At 36.5% G+C, this 25,031-nt stretch overlaps 1 protein-coding gene across 19 annotated transcripts in view; it reads left to right on the forward strand.

The window, feature by feature from the left end:
- The window catches only part of ADGRG6 (adhesion G protein-coupled receptor G6), a 146,856-nt gene extending 123,253 nt beyond the window's left edge, over positions 1-23,603 (forward strand). For 12 of the 19 annotated variants that reach the window (XM_065057193.1, XM_065057202.1, XM_065057192.1 and 9 more), the window contains 9 exons: positions 759-804; positions 2,532-2,638; positions 5,459-5,586; positions 6,990-7,258; positions 8,813-8,927; positions 9,973-10,256; positions 14,057-14,158; positions 16,498-16,650; positions 20,623-23,603. In XM_065057193.1, coding sequence (XP_064913265.1) covers positions 759-804; positions 2,532-2,638; positions 5,459-5,586; positions 6,990-7,258; positions 8,813-8,927; positions 9,973-10,256; positions 14,057-14,158; positions 16,498-16,650; positions 20,623-20,801 — 1,383 coding nt within the window. In that variant the 3' untranslated portion in view covers positions 20,802-23,603. Of the gene's footprint in view, positions 1-758; positions 805-2,531; positions 2,639-5,458; positions 5,587-6,989; positions 7,259-8,812; positions 8,928-9,972; positions 10,257-14,056; positions 14,159-16,497; positions 16,651-18,224; positions 18,272-20,622 lie in introns of all 19 variants that reach the window. The other 7 variants (XM_065057208.1, XM_065057209.1, XM_065057200.1 and 4 more) reach the window with 1 other exon arrangement.
- Positions 23,604-25,031: the final 1,428 nt, after the last annotated feature.

The following is a 25,031-nucleotide window of genomic DNA, read 5'->3' on the forward strand; positions in this document are numbered from 1 at the left end:
CATAAATGGCTTTGTTCATAGTTCCCCAAGTTATGTTGTTATGTGGTTTTCAGCAAAGGAAGAAGGGACAGAACCACATTGTTAAAAGATGGCTACAATTAATTTAGGGAAATATAGACCACACGCAACCTTTTGGCACATATGGTTTCAGTTAAAAAACGTGTGAGCTTGACTCAGATGTGTTGTCCAGTGGCTACTCCAAAAGAGACAGTAGCACTAGAGAAGTTAAGAAAGAAGATGTTGAAATGCAATACCTAGGTAAGTTGTTTAGGTAATGAGAACCTGGTTTGTAATTTCCACAGTTTGATTAACTTTACCTTGCATTTCATTATGATTATTATTTTAAGGTCAGGCAAAACAACCTCCTTCAGCAGGCTCTTGCACTTTTTCAAGGCCAGTTACACAGAAGATTCACTGACAAATCCTAAGGAGGCGAAAAGCAAAAAGCATTTAGACTCTAAAGATATCATACTCACTGATAACTTTAATGAGACAATAAAATTTCATTATTCTGAGGATGTGGAAAAGGAACAGTGAAGAGGAACAGTGCTCTAGATTTTATAATCTGGGTAGATCTGTGTTTCTAGCAAAATAAGTTCTAACTTGACACTAGACAAAATTTCAACAATCCAAGTGATATTTAGTCTTCAGCACATTAAATGAAAAGATATGTAGTAAAACTTCTGTTGTAAATGTATATGTTGTTGAGATTTATGTCTGAAGAGGTGTACAAAGTCTACTTTTGCATGTGTTCCTAGGAAGATCCTAAGCCTACCTGTGTCTTCTGGGATATGAACAAAAATGGTAAGTTTTAAAATACGGTGATTTCTTTTATGTGGGGAATAAAGCTGTCTGAGTTTTAAAACCACTCACAGTCTTGACCCTTTTCACTACTTTGTTTCTTAATCCTTGCAGAATTAGATGAAGTCTTTAGACAGTATAATTTCTGCTGGTTAGTACAGTTATTTGTAACAACAGATGTTAAGTATTCTTTTTAAAAGTAAATGTGTTTAATATTTGAAATTTGTAGATTAAGTTTCTCTACTTTTCTGTATCTGATAGCAATTTTTCACTGATCTGTGTGTATGTGCGCATTACATAGTAAAGCTACTCAGATACATTAATGGTTCTTAGCCATACTTCAACTGGTCATTTTAAAAATGTTGGGTTATTTAACTGTGAGATTGTACCTGTTACAAATTTTAAGCTGTTTTATCTTCTGTGTCAGGTTAGGAACTACATTACACAAACCTCATGCACCTTGTAAACGATGAGGTCCCGTGTGAAGACACACATTAACAAGGCAGCATTGTAGCCCATTCTTCATTGCTACTGGCTAACCTGTGTGCATTGTTATGCTCAGGCTCTTTGCCCTTTGCACAGACAAAGCCATTCTCTGGGATGCCTTTCCAGATCTTTCTATTTTAGAAATCACTACTGAGATGTTACTCTTCCTTATGATGAAACAGAGTGAAGAAGTATATGTCCTTATCAGTAGAATTTGGGGTGGAGGAGTTCTGTACGAAGGGTCTTGCAAGAAATAAAATTTGCTACCCAGAGTTGTGCTTGAAAGCAGAAAATTCTGAAGAACTGAGGACAATGCAGAAGGATAAAAAAAGAGTGGAAAAAAAGTCTGCTTAAGAAGCTAAACTTAAGAAACACATCAAAGGAGAAACACACAGAGAGGAAAATATTCTCAGTGTCTGCTTGAGTAGGGGAGAGTTTTAAGTGGTTTTGCAATATCTTCAGAGTCTTCTGAGAGATTATGTTTTGAATTTGAGGTAAAGTTATAGGGCTAGTAGATAATTTGCTGAACTTGGCCTGGAGTCATGCAAAAATGCCTTTAAGAGTTCAGAGAATATGAACTATTTCACAAAATTAGTTCGTGTTTTAGCAGGGGAGAAAAAAAGAGAAGAGAGGTAATCAGAAATATCAATTTTGCTTTTTAACATTTAATTTTTAGAATTAGAATGTTCCTTCTTATTTTTCAGAGTCACCTTTTCAGGTGGGCTGAGTAGGGGACAGTTTACTTCACGTTTTTCTTAAGGCCACAAAGGATAATAGGGATTATCCAATCTGACCACCTGCATTACCTGCTGTAGAGAGGAAGGGCAGGACCTTTTGCTCCTGGGCCATAAACACTTTTAAATGCCTGGGGATATATGGGCGGGAGGGAGACAGGTCCAGGCATCACACTGGTGTGGTGAAAAGGAGTCTAAAACAATCATATTGTTTGGTAAAACTAAGTTGTGTCTAAACGCGTCCTTACACAAAAAAATTCCTAGCTTTATTATGGATCTCCATACATTGTTTCTGCTCAGTAGGCCATTACTGGGACACTCATCTGGTGTGACTGTCTGCAGAAATGAGGAAATCTGGCATTTGCATCTTTCCTGATTGCTTTTTATGGTCACTCATTCAATTTGAAAAAGCACATCTGCGTTTGCACAAGACAAAGTGAGAAATCTGTTAAAAGAGATGGTGACGTGAGTTTGTTGAAAATGATGGTTTCTCTCATTTAATTTTCACAGGTGGCAATGGTGGCTGGAACCCTATGGGCTGCCAAGTGGATGCAGAGTCCAATGAAAATGAGACGATTTGCTTGTGCAACCACCTCACCCACTTCGGGGTCCTAATGGTAGGCAAAGTCACTGTTCACTAAGTTATCTTTCCTAGCAACTCCAATGCAGTTTTTGTCTTGGGTCAAGACAACTCTCATTTTTATTACTTGGGTTATTCCTTTTGCACAGTATTTTTAATAATAATACATCGTTTTCCCCCTTATTGTCATAAAGTTATCTTTTCATAACAAAATAGTTAGTGATGATAAGGATTCAGGAATAGGGTAGTGAATACAGTTAGCAATGAAAGTATATTATTAAAATTATTATTATTTTTAAATGACTTAATATTATAAAACAAAAAGTAAAATATGCCCTTAGGAGTATTCTAAATTTTGAAAATATTGTACCGCAGAAGACCTGGGGTTGAGACTTCTGAGCGATATCAAAATACGAATAGCATATTATAATATCAAACTTCAAAGCCAGGACACAGTTCAGTCAAAAAGATGGTCAGGGATTGTAAAATCAAGGCCCAGCACTAACACTTCTACTAGCAAAACAGATAAAATTGATCTTAATGAGTCCTAAGGTGCAGGGGGTCCCCGTCATTTCCCTTAACAATATAATCTGACAAAAATGACATGCAGCTGAGACAGGAGGGTGTAACGAGAGAAATGAATGAGAAACAAGTCTAGGTAGATTTGAAATTTCAAGATCAGGAAAGTGGGAAGTTGTTTGCAGAAAAAAAAAAAAAAGAGGAGAAAAAGTTGAGATGCCATTTTCTGGGGAAGAAAAAAAAAATAGAGACTTATTTTGTTAGGGAAAACAGTCAGGGAAAGAAAATGTCCTACAGTCAGTACAATTGCTGATGAGGATGAAAAGTGAAAGGAGCACAATTATTTCCTTTCATCCTGAGATTCAAGGGGCTAAATTTCCCCTTGCAAATCTAGGTTTCAAATCTGACAAGATTTATATTTGTCTAATGTCAAAAAGTGTAAAGCTACACCTTCTTTTGCAGAAGGTGTAAACCAATACTTGCTGTTTTCTTATAAATGGCTTTAGTCAGCTTCAGGCATGCCTTGCAGTACAAGCCTTCTCTTGGAAACAAATCTGCCCACTGAAGCCTGGTGTGAAACATGCCACACTATTAGAGCCTTAAGCAAAGTCTCCCAACTGAGTGGCTGATATAGGTAGAGCGTAGCCTACCAGAGAGATGAGAGGGAACCATACAGAGCACTTCAGCCTCAGGAGCGTAACTCCTCTAGCACTCAGATGCCTCCAGCAATTTCCACATGTGAAGTGGTTTTGAGAGAAAAAGTCCCAACATGAAAAGGATGGAATACTGCCATCTTTTCTTAATATTTAGTGAGTTTTTATACACCGTAATGGGCTAAAACTTTTCTTTCCATCTGAAATTAACATTTTTGGCCTCTAAAACATACTTGCAGAAACAGCATTTGCTCCTGATCCCAACAATGCTCCTAGAGGAAGTATTTGGGGTTTGATTTCACTTCTTGCAGTGACACATGGGACATAGCCACACAAGGGAGCCACATGCACTGACTTTTTTCAGCTTTGGCCTTCTAGAGCCTTCTTAGTAGAGCTGCTTGCTTCACGTCATACTCAGATGTAGATATGAAAAAGCCACAAGCTTTTTGTCTTTTTGCAAGCTAAATTGTGGTCTTGTTTCACTTTTCGTCGTCAAAGGGAGGGAAAAAAAGGCTTTCTTTAGGATATATTCAATGAGTCCCTTCTCTTCCCCGAATGCTTTTGTGACAGTAGGAAATAAGGCAGAAGTTCTTTGAATTTGGGCTGTATTCCAATAGATTTTTTACACAGTTTTGGCCCTTCTAATTGCTTTTTCATTTGAATAATCTTTTGCAACTTTAATTTATATATTAAATTCTTTTAAAATAACACTCTCCTTATATATATATTAACAAATTGTCATATAAAGTTGGGACAGGGTATAAAAAGCTGCATACCATGCTTTCTTTTCCCTATGAACAGAGTGTTTTGTAGTGTTTTCGTGGTTTCTTTTTGCTGGATAATTTTGCTAGGGACAACAGTGACACTGACTGTAGAATGGACACCATTATATGTCAGTATTTGCTCACATTTACTCCACAGTGATATAGATCCAAACATTCTAGTTTTTTTCTTGTCCTTAAAAAAGGAAATAACACTGGCATTTATTCTCAGACGATACTATGTGGCAATTACAGTTGGACAGAAAACTGGAAAAAAAATCCTCAGAATGTTCCTGCTTTGTTTCCAATTTCTTTAAAATGTTGTCTTGGTCACTATTTTTCTGACCAGTTCTATTTATAACTGTAGTTTGCATGTCAAAACAGACCACAAGACCAATAAGCAATCTCTTGCCCTTGGTTTCACCCATAGATGATTTGCTACATCGACTTCTATGATCTTTTAATAATGAGAAGTGATGTCAGAAAGTCCCCAGAATGTTGCACATTTCACTATTAATACTTCTAAGTTACATTTTCAATGCACATTCATCATAAATATCTTCTTAAAGAGAGTATTCTATGAGCAAGCAAACTAAAAAGTTAGAAAAGGGGAAATTTTTCCAGAGAAGGACATTCGAGTGGCTGGTAATGAGTTATAAGGATCAGTATCAGGCTCCGTCTTTCTGCTGATCCCAGCAGTTATAATACTTAAAGCACAATGTTTTCAAGAGCTATGGGAAGGAAGTGAGAGGTGTAACAACTAAAGACTAAGTATACTCAGTAAACATGAACCCTGATGTCAGGGTTATAGTAGTATTGCCAAAGTGCTTTTGAGTTTTACTTGACTAATTACCAAGAAATAGTGTTGTGCTCCTGGAAAAGGTGTTTGCTAAAACTGATGCCTCTTCCTCCTCTCTCACATAGGACCTTCAGAGAACAGCTACACAAATAGACCCACAGAACACCAGGGTCCTCACCTTTATCACTTACATTGGCTGTGGAATATCTGCTATATTTTCAGCTGCAACTCTTCTGACATATATTGCATTTGAGTAAGTATTAGTTCTATGAAAAAAAATCACAAAGGAAGTACCTTCATGTAATGAATAAAATAAATTAGTAATATGGTAGGCGTGGCTTATTTGTCTGGGAAAGGAAATAGTGTTTCAAAAAACAAAACTAAACAAAACAAACTGCAAAATCATCACAATGTTGTAAGTGGAAATTTCTTTCAAGGGGATATAAGTTCAGACTCTTTCCTCCTATTTCCACTGTGTTGTGCTGCTCAGGTCAGGTAACAAGGATAATGTGTCTCTTTGAGGGTACAGTACCCTCTAGATCCTGAACAGATACACATTATTTTAAAATCCACAACCACGCTTTTTTAAAAAACAAAACAAAACTTGCATCTGTGAGCAGGTCCTAAATAAACAAAAGAAAAAAAAGTAAAAAGAAATTTCCAACTAGAAAAATTACATTCTAATGCTCTTGAGGAGGAAATGGGAAGAGAAATAAAATTGATGTGAAGTGTTACAACAACTTTAACAGCAGTCCTACAGAAATGTGAAAGTGACGGAAGAGAATGCAAAAATTTTGAACTGATACAGTTCTGTGAACAGTGAAAAGAGAAAATGAAGTCATATCACCACAAAGAAACCATTCTGCCTGTAACAGGACAGGACGGAGTAGCTGCTCAAGAAGGATAGTTTGCTGTGAGGCGGGAAGAGGATTTTCAAGTTCCAAACATCTCTGACTATTGCACTCCTATTGTATTACTTATGGTAAAATGTTCTGGTCAAAGATAGCCAAAGCTCGCTTGCTCCTCAGTTCATACATTTATATGGGTATCAGTTAAAAAAGAAAATTCAGTCTTCCTAAGATCTTGTTAAAACAAACAAACAAACAAAAACCTACCAAAATAACCCAAACCAAACAAAAACAAACAAACAAACAAAACAATGCACCACAACAACAACAAACAAACCACCCTCCCCCCCCAAAAAATGCAGAAAACAACAAGCATGTACTGGAAAATATATTCTGAAAAATTAAGCAAAGTTCAACATTTAAAACGATCAGAGATGAGTTTCTGGCAGGCAGTGTTTTGAAAGTTTTATTTTTGTTCTCTTCAGTTTCCATTTAAACTACAAACCACATCGTATTATATTTCATTTGAAAGGTTTTTAATAATACATCAGTTGCTAAAATACTGTGGCAGTTAATTAGCTCAATAAGGACCCAAATAAGTGGTAGTTTTTCTCCACTTCATACAGTGGAAACGTTCAGTGATATCGCACAAAAGTACATGTCACTATGCCTTATTGCCACAAGAGCTTACAGCTAGGACGAGATCCCTGTGCTTTAATTTACTCTGTAAACCAGTAAACCCAGTTGCTGTATGCAGCTTGGGTGATTGAAGCTAATTAATCATGTGCACCTGTATTTCTTCTGATAGGAAGTTGCGACGAGATTATCCATCCAAAATCCTGATGAATTTGAGCACAGCCCTGCTATTCCTTAACCTGATCTTCTTGCTTGATGGTTGGATTGCATCGTTTGATATAGATGGCCTCTGCATAGCTGTAGCTGCACTTCTGCACTTTTTTCTTCTGGCCACTTTTACGTGGATGGGACTAGAAGCTGTTCATATGTACATTGCTCTAGTGAAAGTGTTCAACACCTATATACGGCGATACATACTGAAGTTTTGCATCATTGGCTGGGGTGAGTTCAGTAGATGCAGTGTTTACATAGCATGTATTTGAAATTATTCTGTATAAAAACTCTCTTTTACAAATGCAGAGCAGAATCAAAACGAGTCCGGCATTCCTTTCCCCCCGCCCTGCGGCCTTGCTGGTGTGCAGCGGTCCTCTCTGCCCCCAGGCTTCCCTCTGCGGTTCTGTGCAAACACACCAGAACTGGTGCTCTCTGTCTGGAGCAGCTCACAGCCCGAGGAGAAGCAGAGTGACCAGATAAACTGGTCTTACTTTCCAGAGAGGCCAGAATGGGAGAAGGGAAATGTTAGTGCCATAGCAGAGATGGAGAACCGTGGCGCACAGTGAATTCAGAAACTTGAAGTTAATACAAAGCCTACGGGGATCTTTGCATTGACTTTCAAAAAGCTTTCAATCCAGCTTAAAGTTTCTTGCTAACAAGTACAAAGCCTATGGCAGAATCAGAAACAACCAAAATTTCCTGAGCTTCAACATGGTGTTTAAACCACAGAGAGATCCTGCCTGCCCTAAGCAGTGCAGGACTGAAATGGAAAAATATAAAATAGAAAAATAACTGCGAGGCTCAGGCAGCAAGGCTTTTATTCTTCATTTTTTTCTATATCAGGAATCTGTGCCTTCTGCCTGAATGCACATATTGTGTTTGAAATAATACAACACAATACAAAACCATTAACCTCATGGCTAGAGCACTGACCTCAGTCCAACTGATAATTGATGTCTTTCCATTGGCAACTAGCATCCTCTTTGGCAACCTCAGCAGAGGACAAGGACTGAGTGGTCGGAAAAGCAAATTAACCTCTTCCCCTTTGAATCTATTTTGTCGTAGCAAGGATAAGACATGTAAATAAGGCATGTCAGGAAACTTATGTTTCTTTTGTGTGTTGCTGCACCACTCTGCACAGAGTTCTCTTCTGCACAGTTGTTAATTTTACCAAAATATTCCCTTTACCTTGTTATTAAAAAATATAAAGTTTGCTTTATTTTTGGGTGGACACAATTTAAGGATATATAATGCTGTGGAAAAAGATAATACTTTTACAGTTGAGAGAAGCAGTGGAGAAATTACAGGTTCAAGTTCATGTTCCCCAGCCTAATCAAGTGACATTAGTATCTCTGAAAAAAAATCCCTGAAAAACATCCCGATACCATCCCTCCATTAAATCTCATTTTCGTAATAGTTTGTTAATCTTCTGTTCACTATATTATGAGAGCCTGGGTGCAACTGCAAATTTAACGTTGGGTACTAAGGGAGTTTATTTTACTTTAGTTTCCATATTATATGCTAAAATAACATTTTCTACCTTACAGAACTTTATGAGGCTTATTCATTGATGCCCATTAAGTACTTTGGAAGATTTATACATTTGTACTTTTTAAAACATTGTTTCCTGCTAATTCTCTGTGCAATTTTCTGACATCGAACTATTTCAAGATACTCTGTACTAAAGCAATAGGGATGGAGACATCAATAATCCAGCTTTGCGTGGTGATTTTGAATGTCTAGGAGATCTGAAAGTAACCTGCAAGCTTCCCTGTGTTACAGGTTTGCCAGCTCTGGTGATAGCAATTGTTTTAGCAAGTGCTAATACAAATGCAATTAATGTTTATGGCAAAGATTTATATGGCAAAGATGCTAACGGGCAAGGAGGAGACGACTTGTGAGTATTTCTTTTAATGTCTTACAATTTAGCATTTACAATCCAAAAAATTAGCATCAGTCAGTTTGCTTTGAAAAACTTAGAGGTACATTAAACAAGCAAAGTGGGCAAAATAATCTAAATTGTATGAATCTGAAGCATGAAAAAGGCTATAAGAAAATGGGAAGGAATTCCGCATTAACCTATGCCAGGCACAAACATTTTTCTAGCAAAAAAAATAATTCATACGTTTTGTCATGAAAATAAAATAAAAATATCTGTCTTGGTTTATCTTAAATGAAAGCAATAGCTTTTAGGTAAGAGCAAAGAAAGAAGTAGTATTAAAATAGTCTCCTTTGTAAACAAAACAGCCTTTTGTCAGTGTTGTTCAATAGCTTTGTATGTTCTTCTCTTGATCTCCAGATGCCAAAATTTTTATGTGACTGTTACCTCATCTTCTGTTCCATTCCTGGCAAAGCTTCATAATGATAAATAAAAATGTCATTCTATATTTTTATTAAAGTAACATGCTAAGCATTCTGGCCATTTGCTGCTAGAGGAACAAGCTAATTCTCTCACATGTCTGACTGTCAAATGGCTACCTCAAAGAGCTATCCATCCTGCTGCTTCTCCTCAGATGTATGAGTTCTTCTTTAGACCAAGAGACAGAAACTTGAGATTTTGGCACTGAAGATCCAAGTTGGCCCATTCTGTTACTAAAGCGTCCTGTGCTTCACACAGATGAAAGTGGTGAAGCTGTTCATACTGAGTCTAAACTTTCCATGATGGGATCGCAGTTCCCACAGCTTGGGGAGGTCAGATTTCCTTTTTAATTAGTTTTACCTAAAATAAGGTACAACCATCAGATTTCTGACATCATAATACTATGGGCCATAGTCACTTAAGATGCCACTGTGCTATTTACAAACAGAAAATGTTTCATTTTAAAGTATAGCTCTGCATCAGCTGTATCAGACATACACTGATTTTCCTTGTAGTCTTATAAATAATTGGAGTATCATTTGCACTATCAAAAAAAGCTTGATATTTTTGTATTTTTTTACAGCTGCTGGATCAAGAATGATATTGTCTTTTATGTGACTTGTGCTGGCTACTTTGGAATCATGTTTCTGATGAATGTTGCCATGTTTATTGTGGTGATGGTGCAGATCTGTGGCAGGAATGGGAAAAGAACTAATCGGAGTCTGAAGGAAGAGATCCTGAGGAACCTCCGTAGTGTGGTCAGCCTGACCTTCCTCCTGGGCATGACGTGGGGCTTTGCCTTTTTTGCCTGGGGTCCCTTAACTCTTGCTTTCCTTTACCTCTTCTCAATTTTCAATTCATTGCAAGGTAAGCTGAATTTCTGTTTTTGTGATATTCAAGCTGTAGCTGTTCTGGGACATATTGTGTCCAGTGATTTGACTAAGGAACTCAGATCCAAACTCTCTGGATATTTACTTGATACTAAACCATCATTAATTTCTCCTTATGTAGAATAATGATACCAACTACATATGGGTTGAATATCTTAGTTAAATTAATTAATGTTTCAAGGTCTTTTCCATAAAATGGGCTGTATTATAAACAGTGCTATTCCTAGCTAGCAATCTGTAGTGATCTCTGTTGAGATAGATCCTGTATGGCCTTCAGCATTTCCTTTCACTGATTATAACAAATCTAGGAAGCCTCTTTCCTTAGTTTATTCCTGTAGGGAATCTGTAAAGCTCATAACTGTTTTATTAAGGACTGAGAAGCTCATTAAAAAAATTCAGTCCTGTTGCATTGCGGGGATATATGGGATATTCTTTGGTTCTTTAAGGAAATTCCAGTGACCGTTATAGTTAGTTTATTTTTGTTTCCTTTACTGAAGTTTTTGAATCTTTTACTTTTCCAGTGTAGTTCATCCTTCTGAAAAATGCTGTAAATTGTAATCAAATGGTTATAAATTACAGAATTATATAGCCAACATTTAAAAGAATTTCAACTCAGAGCTAAAATTTGCATGTGTACCAAATGACGTAAGAATCTCCACCTCCGCTTGCTCTACTCGCTAATAAAGAACAACTGAAAACATAACAAAAAGAAAAAGCCAAGAAGGACACAGGAGGGGCAGGTGTTATGCCACACAAATATTGAGATAAAAAATAAATTTTCCCAGAGTCGGCATAGTATATTCCCCTTATGGAAAAAGTACTTAATGTCACACTATGTGGATTTTATCTGTTACAGTTGAGAGGTATTTACTGCACTAAAAGATTTATTGAGTTTTCGTGGAAAGAGAATAATGTTGTGGATTTTGGTTTGGGTCAGTTTCAACCTAAAATGCTAGGCAAAATGGCAAAAAATGTTTGGATGTGGTGTTCTTATTTAAGTCTTTTTCTCCAAAGGACAGATTCTGATACTCCCCTAGCAGCATAATGAAGTATTTGCAGCAACGTGTCTGTGTTAAAAAATCAGAAGGGCCTAGAGAGATTAGAAGTATGGGAAAAACATGAAAAAGGATTAAAGCTCTGAAAAGCATGCCAAGGATCAAATTCAACAAGTTCTCAATAACCAGAATTTCCAGTACAATCAATTAAGCTTGTATGTGCAGAGTACACACAAGGTTGACCACCATTGCTCAAGTCTCTGTGGGATAATAGCACTGTTCAATGGCAAATTAATATTTGGAAAGCACTTAAGTCAGAAGATGAAACTAAAAAACCTGGGGAGTAAATGCAAAAAGAGGAGTGATGAACTTTTCCTCGGTTGTGGTAGCAATGACAACACAGTATATGTTCAGGCACATCATATCAAGCACAGGAAGTTATATAACAATCCTATATCTGAAAATGCTTATTGCTGTGTCCAAAAGAGCCAGGTGAAGCTAAGGAAACAAGGAAGAGGATATTTCTAATCACAAATAACTGGTGCAGTACACACAAAGCAGTAAGGGAATGGAATGGAACAAAGGAAAAAAAAATGAGGATTTGTATCAGAAAGCATTTCCTAGCGGCAAAAAATAGTTCAGCATGGCAAGTCTTTCATCAGTATTAGCATGAGCTTAATTATTGAGCCCACAGTAAATATGTTTATTCTCTCAAGTTTTTGAAAACGGCGCTAGTATTTTAAGCTATACCTGCAGCCTCCATTTTCTGCACACTGGCAGTGAAAAAGTTAATTGCAGCAACTACTAGTGTTACTGTGCTTTGCTATTTCATCTACATAGGAAATGATTTTTCTCTCTTTGATGCTCAGAGTAAAAAATCTGGGAACATCTCTTTTTTGGCTGCTCATTTATATATATGCCTCGGCAAGCCAAACACTTTCAAGTCAGAGCCAAGCTAGAGCCAAGCCTAGGGTCTGATTTGGCTCTGGGAAACAAAACCAAAGCTGTATTACTAAAGCACATTGTAAACTTAATGAATAATGAAATACAGAGAAAAAATTTCAGAGACCAAGCCCAGATAGGGCAAAGGCAAAGTGCTTAATGCAGTACATTTGGTTTGTATTGCTATAGACATACATATTTTCCTTTTTAACCATTCAGAGTGTTCCTAACATTCATCACAATTTAATTAAGTATCAATTTAGGACATTTGTAGCAGTGTAAAAGTCTTAAGAAGTACTTTGGGCCACAAACAACTGCATATCTCTAAGTCTGTAAGAGCTGCCAGTGATTGCATTGGAATTACTTGGTGCTTAAAAGAAATAACACACAAATATTTTACTGAATACAAACACAGTAACCATAATACAACAGAGCTTGCATATGGGATGCATTAAGGTATGTTTGCCTTTCTCAAATTGTGTATTATTTCTTTCTTTTTTCCATGAGCTCTTGAAAAAAATTGCAAAAAATGTGTTTCATGACACAACCTTTACCTAAATTTAACTGATCTCAGTGGTCTTATCTTGGCCTCATGGCTACAAGCAAATGCAAGTCCAATTCAAAGGCAAGCATTCATGCAAGAGTTGACCTCGGCACTTTGGAGAGGAGAGGATAATTTTATGCTTCAGAGCATTTTTTTCCAAGCTATACCCTGCCATTGTGTTTCACCAGCTGAGACATAGTAGGCGTTAGTACACGGAGCTATTCATGATGATCATAAAGAACAGTCTTACAGGATGGCACTTAGCCCTGTTTGCCCACATTACGTAACGTTTATTCATGTTTAAGATATAATCATGAGGGATTTGGCAGTAACATTTTGCCATCAGGTGTTCAGCCCCAGGTTGGCTCTCTCCCAGTGAAAAAGAGTAAAACAAGAACAGGCCAAGCCAGAGAATGATGGAAGATTCCACAGCTGGTGCCTGCCTGGGAAGTGCCAGGAGCATATGAGATTTCCAGTTCCTATATTTAGCTCCAAAGTATCTCTGTAAAATGATGAAATCTTACCATACGCCCCATAAAGACCTTCTTTTCCACATGATAGATGCTTATCTTTTGTCTTGAAAATAAAAATTATGCAATTGCATGAGAAATATGGACTCTACAAAAACATTCTTAAACACATTTATTGCATTTATATGCACAAACCAGGTAATTTTCTTCAGAAATAAGTAGCTGGACAGCTAATTAGTACTTGTGAACATATTCTTACCATTTTCATAATCATTTCAAGTACATGCATGTGATGCACATAAATCCAAGTTGCTTTTTCAAGGGACTCTTTAGTGCCAATTACAAGACATCTGGTTTTAAAAGAATATAGCCCACAGTTCTGTAGAAGTGGAACAGGAGGAGATAAAATATGTTCTTGCTAATATAGTTGTGTCTGTATTTACTTTGCAATCTGGCTCTTGCAGTTCTCTTGGGTGCAAAATATTCATTTGGTTCTAAGACAAAACCTCTTAATTATTTTCCTTTAAGACTGAAAAAAAAAAAAAATAGAAGATCCACACTGAGCTGAATCTAAATCAACAGTATCAATAAAAGGGATCTGGTTCTCTCTCTTCTGGTATTTCAGACACTCATATAGCAGCTAGATGATGCGAAAGCTTTAATTCATGTCCATACTTCTTAAATGAGGCATAGATGACAATAAGAAAACTTTAAGATGTTTTTCCTTTGCTTGTACTTCATAGTCTTTTGTTAGCAGATTATAGTTAATCTGTTTGTGTATTTACAAATACATGTTTCATTTGTTGTTAATTTGCTTTCGTCACAGGTTTATTTATATTTGTATTCCATTGCGCTATGAAAGAAAATGTGCAGAAACAATGGAGAAGACATCTCTGTTGTGGCAGATTCCGACTGGCAGACAATTCAGGTAAAAGCAATTCATAACTTCTGTCCTTAGATACCGTAGTCCATAAAAGTCCAGGTGAACGGTTTGTTATGTTATTTTTAATGTAACACAATGTAAGCCAGAGATGTGGAAAAATATATTAATCATATGCTGTCGCTTAACTTCGGTACTAACAATTGCCAAGGGACTTTTCAGATATCACTTCATAAAAGTTCTCAAGTCTTCTCTTTCAGTCTTCCATTGAAGGCAGTTGGTAAATTTTGCGGTGTTATGAGCATGGTTTTGGAAGGCCCTTTAGACCCTGGGAGAAACTTAAAAAAAAAAAAAAAAAAAAGGAGAAAATAATTCTGAGATTCAAACTCTGTCATTCAAAAGCCCATCTTATTCCTTTTCTCCTACATTGCAGTATGTTGACTGAATGGTGTAGACTGTTAGGTTGATGTAGGAGCAAATCTTAAAAGGCAGGTAGAAATACTTTTGCCTTGATCTTTGTCTTTTCAAACTGTTCTGTCTTTCACCATATAATTCAGAGAGACCATTAGAGACTCAAAACATAATAAATTCCTGTAGCTGAAGGCTGATTGGGTTACAGTATCGAAGTTCATCTTTACCTGTGACTCTCAGAAGGAGAACAGTTAGTTTGGATGCTTCGAATTATAACGCTGAGGATACTGTGTTTATAATCACCTTAACCTTTGGCCATCTCAGATGGCATTAGATTCCTGCATTTAGACAACTAGATCTTGGTTTGCTTTATGAAGTAACGATTTTGGAATATATAATTCTTGCTCATATGGTTCTTGCTCAACAAGCAGGGTTGAAATCTAAAGTTGATGTAAGGTGGCATCAGCTCATTGCATAGTGAGTTAAGCCAGCCTATGCCAGATAAAAGCAGTGCTGCAAGGCCTCTAAGGGTTGTTTCAAGGTTTTAAGTAACTGCTTTGTCATCAAGAATTCTGCTTTGTCTTGCTCTGTTTTGTTTAGGGAATGCATTCTCACTGTACACTATGAAACATTTATGCTTTCACTTTGTAGTAAGAAAACCTGATTCCTGATTTCAAAGAGTTAATACAAATTAGGAAAAGTGTATTCATTCTGATCAGGCATCCAGATCATTTCATATGTTCATTTTCCATGTGGTTCAATGCTGTAACTCCTGAACTGGAAAAATCAGATGGATCAAATTATTTCCAGATTTTTATGCTGCTGTTGGGCAGCTTGCGGGTATGATAGAAATAAAAACCTGAAGGATTTGAGTACTTCAGTGTTAATGTGCTGTCATTACGCCTAGCATTAACCAGTCCATCACCACCAGCTGGTTTTATTCTCCATGAACCTAATACAGTTTTCAGGTAGAATGGTGAAATATATGCCAAATATGAACTTACATATCTATCTGATTTAAGAGTAGTTTAGGGTGTGCTATGATAGAGCAAAGTGACAAGCAAGTCAAAGCCTTGCAACACTGCAGATCAGATAAATAGTAAACTATACCCTATAGCAATCATTTAGGATAAAATATTTGCCTTGACTTAAATCAAGGCTAGCATGGCCCATGTGTCTTTGGGTTGGACTTCTCTTTTGTGAATTTAATTACAGGACGGTGAAATACGGCAACGAGACTAAAGTGTGAAACTATCTGTACCAGCCTACAAGTATATGATACAGAAGTAGTTAAGATGCATTTATGCTACTAGCATTGAGACACATGATGAGTTTTTCAGTGTCAGTTTTCCTCAATAATTTTATTGGCATTAGTTATTTTATTTAATTTTGGAAGTCATTCCAGTATATGATCCTGTTGTTTTAATGGTTTGTACAAAACTCTTCAAATGTGAACTATTAAATATACATTAATATTCATTGTTATTAATAGTGCACCAATATGTTAATCCCTATATCAAGTGCAAATCCACTAGTATTTAGTATCTACCTTATCAGATCATGCCCTCAGACAATAAAAGCTCTGTAAATGCTCCTATTCATCCCTTTCCTGTCCATCCCTTCAGATTTCTCTGTTCAGGTGATGAAACTTTGGCATCTTTATACCACTGCAGTTCTTCGCTGCTCTCCTGCATACTGGAAAGCTGGCTCTTACTTACAGTTCTAACATCCAACAAAAGGATATTTAGCATGTTAGAGCTACCAATTTGAACTAATGTAGTTAATAACAAAGTAAATCAAGTTGGAATCATTCTTGTATTTCTTAAGAACCAAAGTGGCTACCTGACAGGAAAATGATAGGCTGCAATAAGTAATGTTAAGAAATGCATCTGATACTAGAAGTGTTAATAATTGAGTAAATTTTGCATTTATTACTGATGGTAATTATTTATGTAAAACTTTTCAATCATTTTTAGATTGGAGCAAAACAGCAACCAATATTATAAAGAAGAGTTCTGATAATCTTGGAAAATCCTTATCCTCTAGTTCCATTGGCTCCAATTCAACCTACTTAACATCCAAATCAAAATCTACAACAAATACATATTGTAAACGAAACAGCCATACAGGTGAGTTCTTGCCCTGTAACACAGTACATCTGTAAATATGTAGTTTCATGTTAAATGTACAGTAGGAATTTCTACCTAAAAGTTAATATGAGAAAATGTCACCAATTCATATATTTTCACCCTTTGCAAAATATATCTTCCTGTTTAAAAAGAATCTTAACCTAATATACAATACATCCAATATATAGTTCTGATCTGAGTTTGTTCCCATACTAAACAAAGTAGGTGTGACAAAAGCAAACCTTCCTTCTATAGCACTTTCACCTCTTTGGCTAAAAGAAGGTAAGTCTTATTAGCCCATTGTAAACCCAAGAGTAGCCTAAGCACAGAGATAGGACACTCATCACCCAAGTTAACATAAAGGCTAGCAGAACAGCTGGAAATAGGCATCAAGTCTTCTGAATCCTAGTTGATTCACTTGGTCAAACTGCTTCCATTTCACTGCAACACATTTATAGGTGAAGTGACAAGTGGAGGCTACTTGGAAATGTCTGGCTACTGTCTTCCCCAGATACGCATTGTCTTTCCCTTCTACGAATAGCAAGCCATATCCACTACTTATTTATTTAGATGTCAATGGTGTATGTAGTAAAAGGGCCCACCTGTATTCCACTCATGCCATGAAAATGTGCTTGTTTTAATAACACATTAAAGGAGCTCAAGAAGAGAGGGGCTGGAATGATTTGCAAGTCTGTTTGCTTATATTTCAGATAATATTTCAGAAAATCACTTAAATAGTTCCAATTTTTTTTGTTCCTGGGTTTTTGTGAACCCATGTTTTTGTCCTGTATGAAGTCACATAAAATCACAGAATCTTCTTCCAAAACATAGCAGAAATAAAATCTGCAGACATATTTAACCCAAAGGTGTATTTTCTTGCTTTAAAATATTAGCTAGAAGCAATGGTTTAGATATTAAAATTCCCATTTGTACTTGTGGCAGATCAACCTTTAGACCCTTGGCACTGGGATTAGCAATAAAAATATACTTAGATGTTTTGCTGGACTCTGGGCTTTTTCTCAGTCTGACAATTAGAGAGACTTAGTGCTGGAGGTTTTGTAATGCAGTCTTGAAGCAAAACAATAAACCAGTTCCAGATAAAAAGTAAGTTAGAAGAACCTTGCCGTTAGGAACATGCTCATGTACTTTTTTCAAAAGTGGTGAACTGTCCCATGTATAAATGATTTACTGGAAGGGATTATAGTTGGTAATGTAATCATATCTTGTCATGTGATATTTATTGGACATTAAGGGAATATCACAGTTTTCTCTATATTTTAAATATTTTAATAAGTTTTGTTTTGACATCTGAAAAAACACATTTACTTGTGATAATCCAAAGGAATTTTTACTAAAGTTAGGTTTTTTAATACTGGCGTATGATCTCATGTGTTAAAATAATAAAAAAATAACACTAAGATTCTGATATTTAATACAGCTAAACTTCTCGGTTTGATGTTTTAGCTAAATTACAGTCAAATAATGTGATAGCCACATGTCTTGGCAGCTCTTGTTAATATAATTATAATGTGCTCCCTGGAATTGACACAAGCATTCATGTGTTTGTGGTATAGATAATGTCTTCTAAGGCCCTTTCCTCATCAGTGGTGGAGCATTACAGGTAAAGTGAGAATTGCTTTTGCTGAATGCATGGGTTATACAGGGTGGAGGGATGCCACTTGCATGATGTCCTCATTGACACAAAGAACTTTGCTAATCAGAAACTTTGCTTATTTCTCACTATTACATCTTGTGCCACTGATGCTAAATCAAAAATAAGTGTGCTTCCAGCTCTGGGTGTCTGAACTCTGCATGGGGCATGGAGCATTTGGAAGATAGCATTTTAGAAAACAGACCATGTCCTGACATTAATGCCTGCGTTACAGTAGTTTGGGGGAAGAAGAGTAGGTTGAAATACGCATACACAAAACATACATCAAAAAGTAAAACCAATCTGATTGAGTCTTGTAAAAACTTTAAATATTTTTAAAAGTTATTACAGCAATTTTAAGATATTGTATTTCTATGTGTACTATGGCCATTATGGAATTAGTCTTATAGCCATTGTTTTTTTCATATCCAGTCACACCCAAAGTATGTGTGAATGACAAACTATATATGCCTGAAAGCCTAATTCAACTGCTGGTTGAATGCAGAATGCACCTACTGGGATATGAATATTGAGTGGACCCTACCTGGTGGACAAAATGAATCACTTTGGCATCTTGTGGCACTGCTGTCTCTATGAGACTGACACAAACTTGTTATAGATACTACATAAATACCATGTTATAGTCTACTATGAATTAGAATTTAAGATTATTTCTGCAGAGAATTTAGGCATACAGCTCCTATTTGCTTCACTGATGTGGGATTTTAACCCTGTAATTGGGTGTGAAGCCCATTGAGCTAAAAAAAAAGGCCCCCACTGCTTTCAAATTTCATGAGGAAATAACTGGTAAAATAACTGGTATTTAACAATTTAGTGATGCCTTGTGAAAAAAAGTGTACATATCTGAAAGGAATTCCAAAAACTTTACCTAAAGACAGACAATTAACTTCTCATCATTGTAATAAGATACTCAGTATGTAGAAAGACTTCAAAAGGCAGTACCATTAGCTAGTTAATACATTTGACAGGCACACATAACTCAGGAGTTTGCTGTCGGACATGGAGTTATCTGCTGCAATTCATGAACATTCTTGCGTGCTTTTAAAAAATCATCCTGATATGCCTAAACATGCTTGTTTCTTTTTTTCATGAGTAAAACTGTTTTGATTCCTCACTCTGCAATCCATTTCTCCTTTGTAACACTTTATACTCATTTATGGCTTGATATTATGATTTCTGCAGGGGTGGGTTACTTTTCTGTTTATTTTTAATTAATTTCTGTAAGAAAAAAAAAAGGCATGAAATAATAGTTTCAGTAATATGCTAATTTTTTAAATTCCTTTTCCAAGGAATTTTTTAAGGTGATTTCACCAAGGTCTTGTAAGCAGCAATCAAAAATGTCACTTGTAGAAACCATTGCTTCACAGGATACTCCCATTTTATGATCAGCTTCTGATGGCCCAGACCTTGCTTAGGTTAAGAGAATTAATTCCAGCTGTATTCTCACTGCAGTGGAAGAGATAAGAAAGCTCTTTAGGACAACCTACTGGAGCAGATGAGGCACAGGCTCCTTCCTTCTCATAGCTTGCTCCATGAGCTCTACCTACTGGCCGTTCTCCGAACAGCGATACTGTCAGCCCCTGAAGCAGGCTGAACCAGACTGGCTGGGAATTTGCCTTGCTCCTTTTTTCCTTTCAGCTCCACTCGTGGCTTATAATACACAAACTCTGGAGGGATGCAAGTTTTGTGCATCTTTTCCTCCCCACAGTTGTTCATTCTGTACCTTCCACATGATGGAGAAGACGAAGTGATTCTAGGCAAGCACAAAGTTTAGGCCACTTTCAGCTCTGGTTATCTGATTTAAGACGCAAGTCATCTTCTGCTGCATTCTGCACAGAATACATAATTTCTGTGCATAGCTTAAAATCTTCACTGTTTAAATAATTAAATCAATTTACTGTCACTTTCTGCTGGTTTATTATGTGGGTATGTTATTTACCAGATGTTATGGAGGTCACCCTTTTTCCAGTGCAGTCAAAATTTTTTTAATTTGTAAGATTCAAAGCATCAACAGTAAATTAATATGTAAAGGCTCGTAGGAGTCAGTTACACTTCAGGCAAAATAGTAGGGGGATAATTTCAAGAGAGACCTGAGAGGTCTGCCCACAAAACCGGGTGTCTGGAAAGAATTGCGAAGCAGCAATGCCAAGCCAAAAAGTTGTTTGTTGGCTTTTAGGTCAGTAATTTCATTCAGCAGTAGAGGTAATTGAAGGCATATCTATGTGGGAGTGACATGCCTCTTAAAATATTAGTTTGCTTAAGAAACCCTAACTTCTTGTTGTTGATTTTCCTTTTCCTAGAGAATGTTTTTCTTGACAAGCCATCTTCAAAATTTGCCCAAGAAGATGGAGAACAGACATCAATCATCCCTGTCCACCAGGTTATTGACAAAGTCAAGGGATACTGCAATCCTCACTCCGAAAATTTCTATAAAAATATCATCATGTCTGACACATTTAGTCACAGCACAAAGTTCTAACTGGGCTTCTGAATTTTTTGAACCAAAGGATGACAGAAGTCTGCCTGGAACTGAGAATACTGGATATCATAGAATGTGATCTATTTACTTTTTTGCCCAGTTTATGATGTTCTCCTGTTAACAGCTTCCACTCAAGGACCAATTCTCTGTCTTTTTACTGTTGTGGAGAAAGACAATTTTCCACCATGGTATTGAGCTGTTTTCAAATGTGTGCCAGCCAACGTGATGTCTGGACAGCTAATTGTAATCCTGTGTAAATATTTTTTAAGACTGAAGAGCCACAAGCCTAACTCTTAAATTATACATTCCAAACAGAAGCAAGTCTTGACTCCTGGAGAAAATAGCAGACATCACCCAATACAGGCAAGCTCTTATTGAACAGTTTACTGATGGTCTTTTTCTTTTGAAGAATATGGATTTTCACTACGACACTTGTAGATTCTTGCTTCTTGACTGTCTAGAGCTGTCCGTTCTTTATTCATAAGTGAATAAAACCCTAAACCAATGTTAAAGGGTTATTTTAAACCATTTTTTACTAAATAGACCTAACCATGCAAATCTTGCTTACCAAAACACTATGTGCTCTAAATTCAGGCTATTTTGTATCCAAGTACATAGAGAAACACTTATTACATAGAGGTGCTGGCTGAGAAGGGTGTGCAAGTTGCGAGTAACTGCAAATTTCATATATGGAAACGTACCATCATGCATATGATTCACTCACATTGGTGCAGAGCAAGTACACAGGTAGATCCAAAGTTTACACAAAGTCATTTGTCAGCATTTATTCATAGGTATGTGTGAAATGTGGCATCTCCCATCACAACACTTGTTACACAATGTCTATGCCAACGTATGTGATCCTGTGTTTAATGTTCTTTTTCACTAAATAAATTGAAATACATTCAACTATATATAGATATATAAATATATAGGTAGATCTCTCTCCACCCATTTTATAGTAATGCACACAGTAAAATATTACAGAGGAAACCATGTGTACCACAGAAAATCCAAAAACAATGAACCGTGCTAAAGATTAATTCTTTGTAAGCGCATGGGTTCATTTGTCAGGCTTTGTACTTCAGACATACTGTGTGTATGGACACCTCCGTCAGGTGGCATTGCAACATTAGGATAACCTGGAGTACATTTACCAGTAATAAACAAACAAACAAACAAACAAATAAATAAATTCTTCCCGGTCATGTAACATTATCAGTATCCCTCTCCTGCCCCCCAGTTCAGTGACTTGACTGAGGTTGTTGGAAGCACAGAGTTTAAACAGTGTTCAGGCAACATTAGGGAATTTTGCATTGCTATACTGTATGCATAGCAACTCTAAGGGGGCTGGGGGGAGGAGTGTCTGTGTGCAAAGAGACAAGAGCATAAAATGCTTACTTATTTCAGTCTTTACAAATGTGTGACAGGTTAGCATGTGGCCATGACTGCCAAAAGTGCATGTCTCCCCACAATGCACCTCTCACCTCATGACAAGTTTTATAAAAATTGTAACTGTATATGTTGCTGAAGCATGGACCAAAACATCAATAGTGTTTTCAAATTATGTTTCCACAGGATAATGTCTCCTAATGGAAATTTTGGTTTTGTTTTTTGTTTGGTTTTTTTGTTTGTTTGTTTTTGGTTTTTTGTTTTTTTGTTTTTTTTTTTTACCAAAATATTCTTAGCCAAATTAATTTTATTCTGAAGATGACCAGAAAGTCGCGCTGTGAGATTTTCAGTTGCCAAGCAGGTGGATGTTCAGTGATTAGGGATGTGGATTTGTGCCTTTCTCTGCTCTTTGCACATGCTTTTGCATGCAGAGAACCTTTAATGCTGTGACCGCACAAATGGCATATTTTCCCTGGCTGGAAACACCAGGCGGGAGGAGGATGGACTGACAGTATTCTGTCCAGAAACACTGCCGTCGCTACACATAACGAAACCTCGGTCTTGTAACTGCAAAGACTTACTTACATGGTGGTATGAATAAAGTCAACTCGATTCATTTAAAATGTAATTGTTAACAGGGATAAGTGTTATCAGATATCTTTAAGAAGGGAAATAATTTAGGGAGAGATTATGTACAAGCATTTACTGAACTTACATTTTATCATCCCACTTGCTTAACTACTGTAGATAATAGTGTTCATATAGCAGCTTACTGTGAGATTTCTACCTGATTAAGATGTTCAGAAGTGAAGAAAAACCAAACATTCCTGAAAAAATGAGGAATCGATAAAACATATTAGTAAAATATAAATAAAAAGCAAACACAGTATCCTGACTGAAGCTGAGCTGTAACCAATCAGTTTAATGGACAGCTACCTGAATTTTTGCTGAATTAAGATTTTTTTTTCTCTTTTTTTACTACCATGTAGTAATCTTAAACTGTCTGTGTCAGTTAGATGCTCTTGAATGCTGTCAATTCTACAATGTAAAGCTTCTACTTTGTAGTTGACATGCTGTAACCTCCCTTGTATATATTTATTTATTTGTGAGGTTAAATGTGTCAAGTATATTTAGCTATATAATGACTGTTCTTATTACTTTAAGCTTCCGCTTAATCAGGGAAGAGGGAAAGAATTGTTTCTTATATCTTTTTTTCCGAAGACCTTGTGAAACAATTTACTGTAGTTCTATCTTTTACAAGTATGAGGAAATATGTCAGCGTAATTTGTAATGCTAGTCAGTGGAATATAGTATAACAGGTTTGAAGATGGACTAAAGTGGAAAGAAACATTTTCAAGTAAACAGTCTTGATGTTAGTGTTCCAAATAATTAAAGTCTTTTAATAGTGAATGGTTGATTTTTTTTTCTCCTTTTTAGTGTTTAATGGCAAAAATTACTCAGTGGAATTCTGGAAAATAATCTTGTGTTTATTAAGTATGTGAGACAGGTACATGCCTAGCCAAAATGTTGGAAATAAATGTGCCAGACTAGCTCTGCCTCATCAGAGGAACACATTTTGCAGAATATTCTTTTCCCTTTTGCGACTTACTTGGTGCCACATCCAGTGAACGATCTGAAGGTTACACAAGTTCATTTATTTATGGTAGCAGTCATGTCACAGAAATGAAAGGAAAAATCAAGGCAACAGACAATATGCTGAGGTGATCTTTTAGAAGTAATACAAATGAATAATCTAAAACTCAGGAAGTATTGCTATTCATATGTTTCTTTTCAGCTGAATGTAGTCCCTCATTATCAATAACTTGATTTAACTTGTAATCATAGTTTGGCTGATCAATGTTGAAATATTTTAGTCAGCCAATAACTTGATTAATACACACTAATGTATAAACAATAAAGGTAAAACACTAGTGGCCTACCTTTAAATGTTCACCTTCAAAGAACATGGAAACCTGCTGAAATGTGTCAGATCTCCTCCCCCATATTTAGGTCTGATCATAGAAAATGCACAGTGTATGAAGATATAGCGTTAATATTTTTTAGAAAGCAATAAAAAAACCCCTATAAGTGGCATTTATTAATGAGGATGCTGAGTTTGCCTGTGGACAGTAAACACTACCCTTTATGTCTTGAATGGTGTGGGAGGACCCTCTAAGGAAAGGAGCACAGGTTTTTTTTCCAAGTAGGATCTTGGCAGATGCCAAACTTGTCAGGCGTGATTTGCAGCCTTTGGGGGTGGATTTTTTTTTTCCTTGTTTCGTCACTCTTAAAATATCAAGAACAATTTTATTTTAATCCTGTACTGTTAACAGCTTCCTACTGTAACCCATTGAGTTACATAAAATGCCACTTCTTTTTTTTTTACTTTCAAAAGGCTGATCTATAACCAGACACATCTATATAACCACAAGAACAGCTACCGAGTTACAGGGCATCGGGATGTCATTCATGGAGCCATTATAAAAAGTTGTTACTATATATACAGACCTAAACCCACATATAGGTCAGCAAATTAGGCAAAGGGCTTAGAACTTAACGTTAGGGAAACTAGTCGTGGAAACTGGTCTGTGAAGTAGCTGTTTCCTGCCCAGTGCTGCAGCTCATGCTGCACGAATGGGACTTTCCCCTTCACCCTCTGCTTAGTGATCTTTTGCTACTCAGTCGATTTAATTTTCAGATCTCCTGACCCCACTGTAGCACTCCCATCCCCAGGACAATCATTTGCTGCAGTGCTAGGGAAAGGGAAAAGGGAAAAAAAAAAAAGAAAAAAGGAAACTAAAAGGGAAAGAAGGGAAAGGGTAGTTGGCAAGGCCTGCT

Source organism: Columba livia, chromosome 3, assembly GCF_036013475.1.
Source record: "Columba livia isolate bColLiv1 breed racing homer chromosome 3, bColLiv1.pat.W.v2, whole genome shotgun sequence".
Lineage (NCBI taxonomy): Eukaryota > Metazoa > Chordata > Aves > Columbiformes > Columbidae > Columba > Columba livia.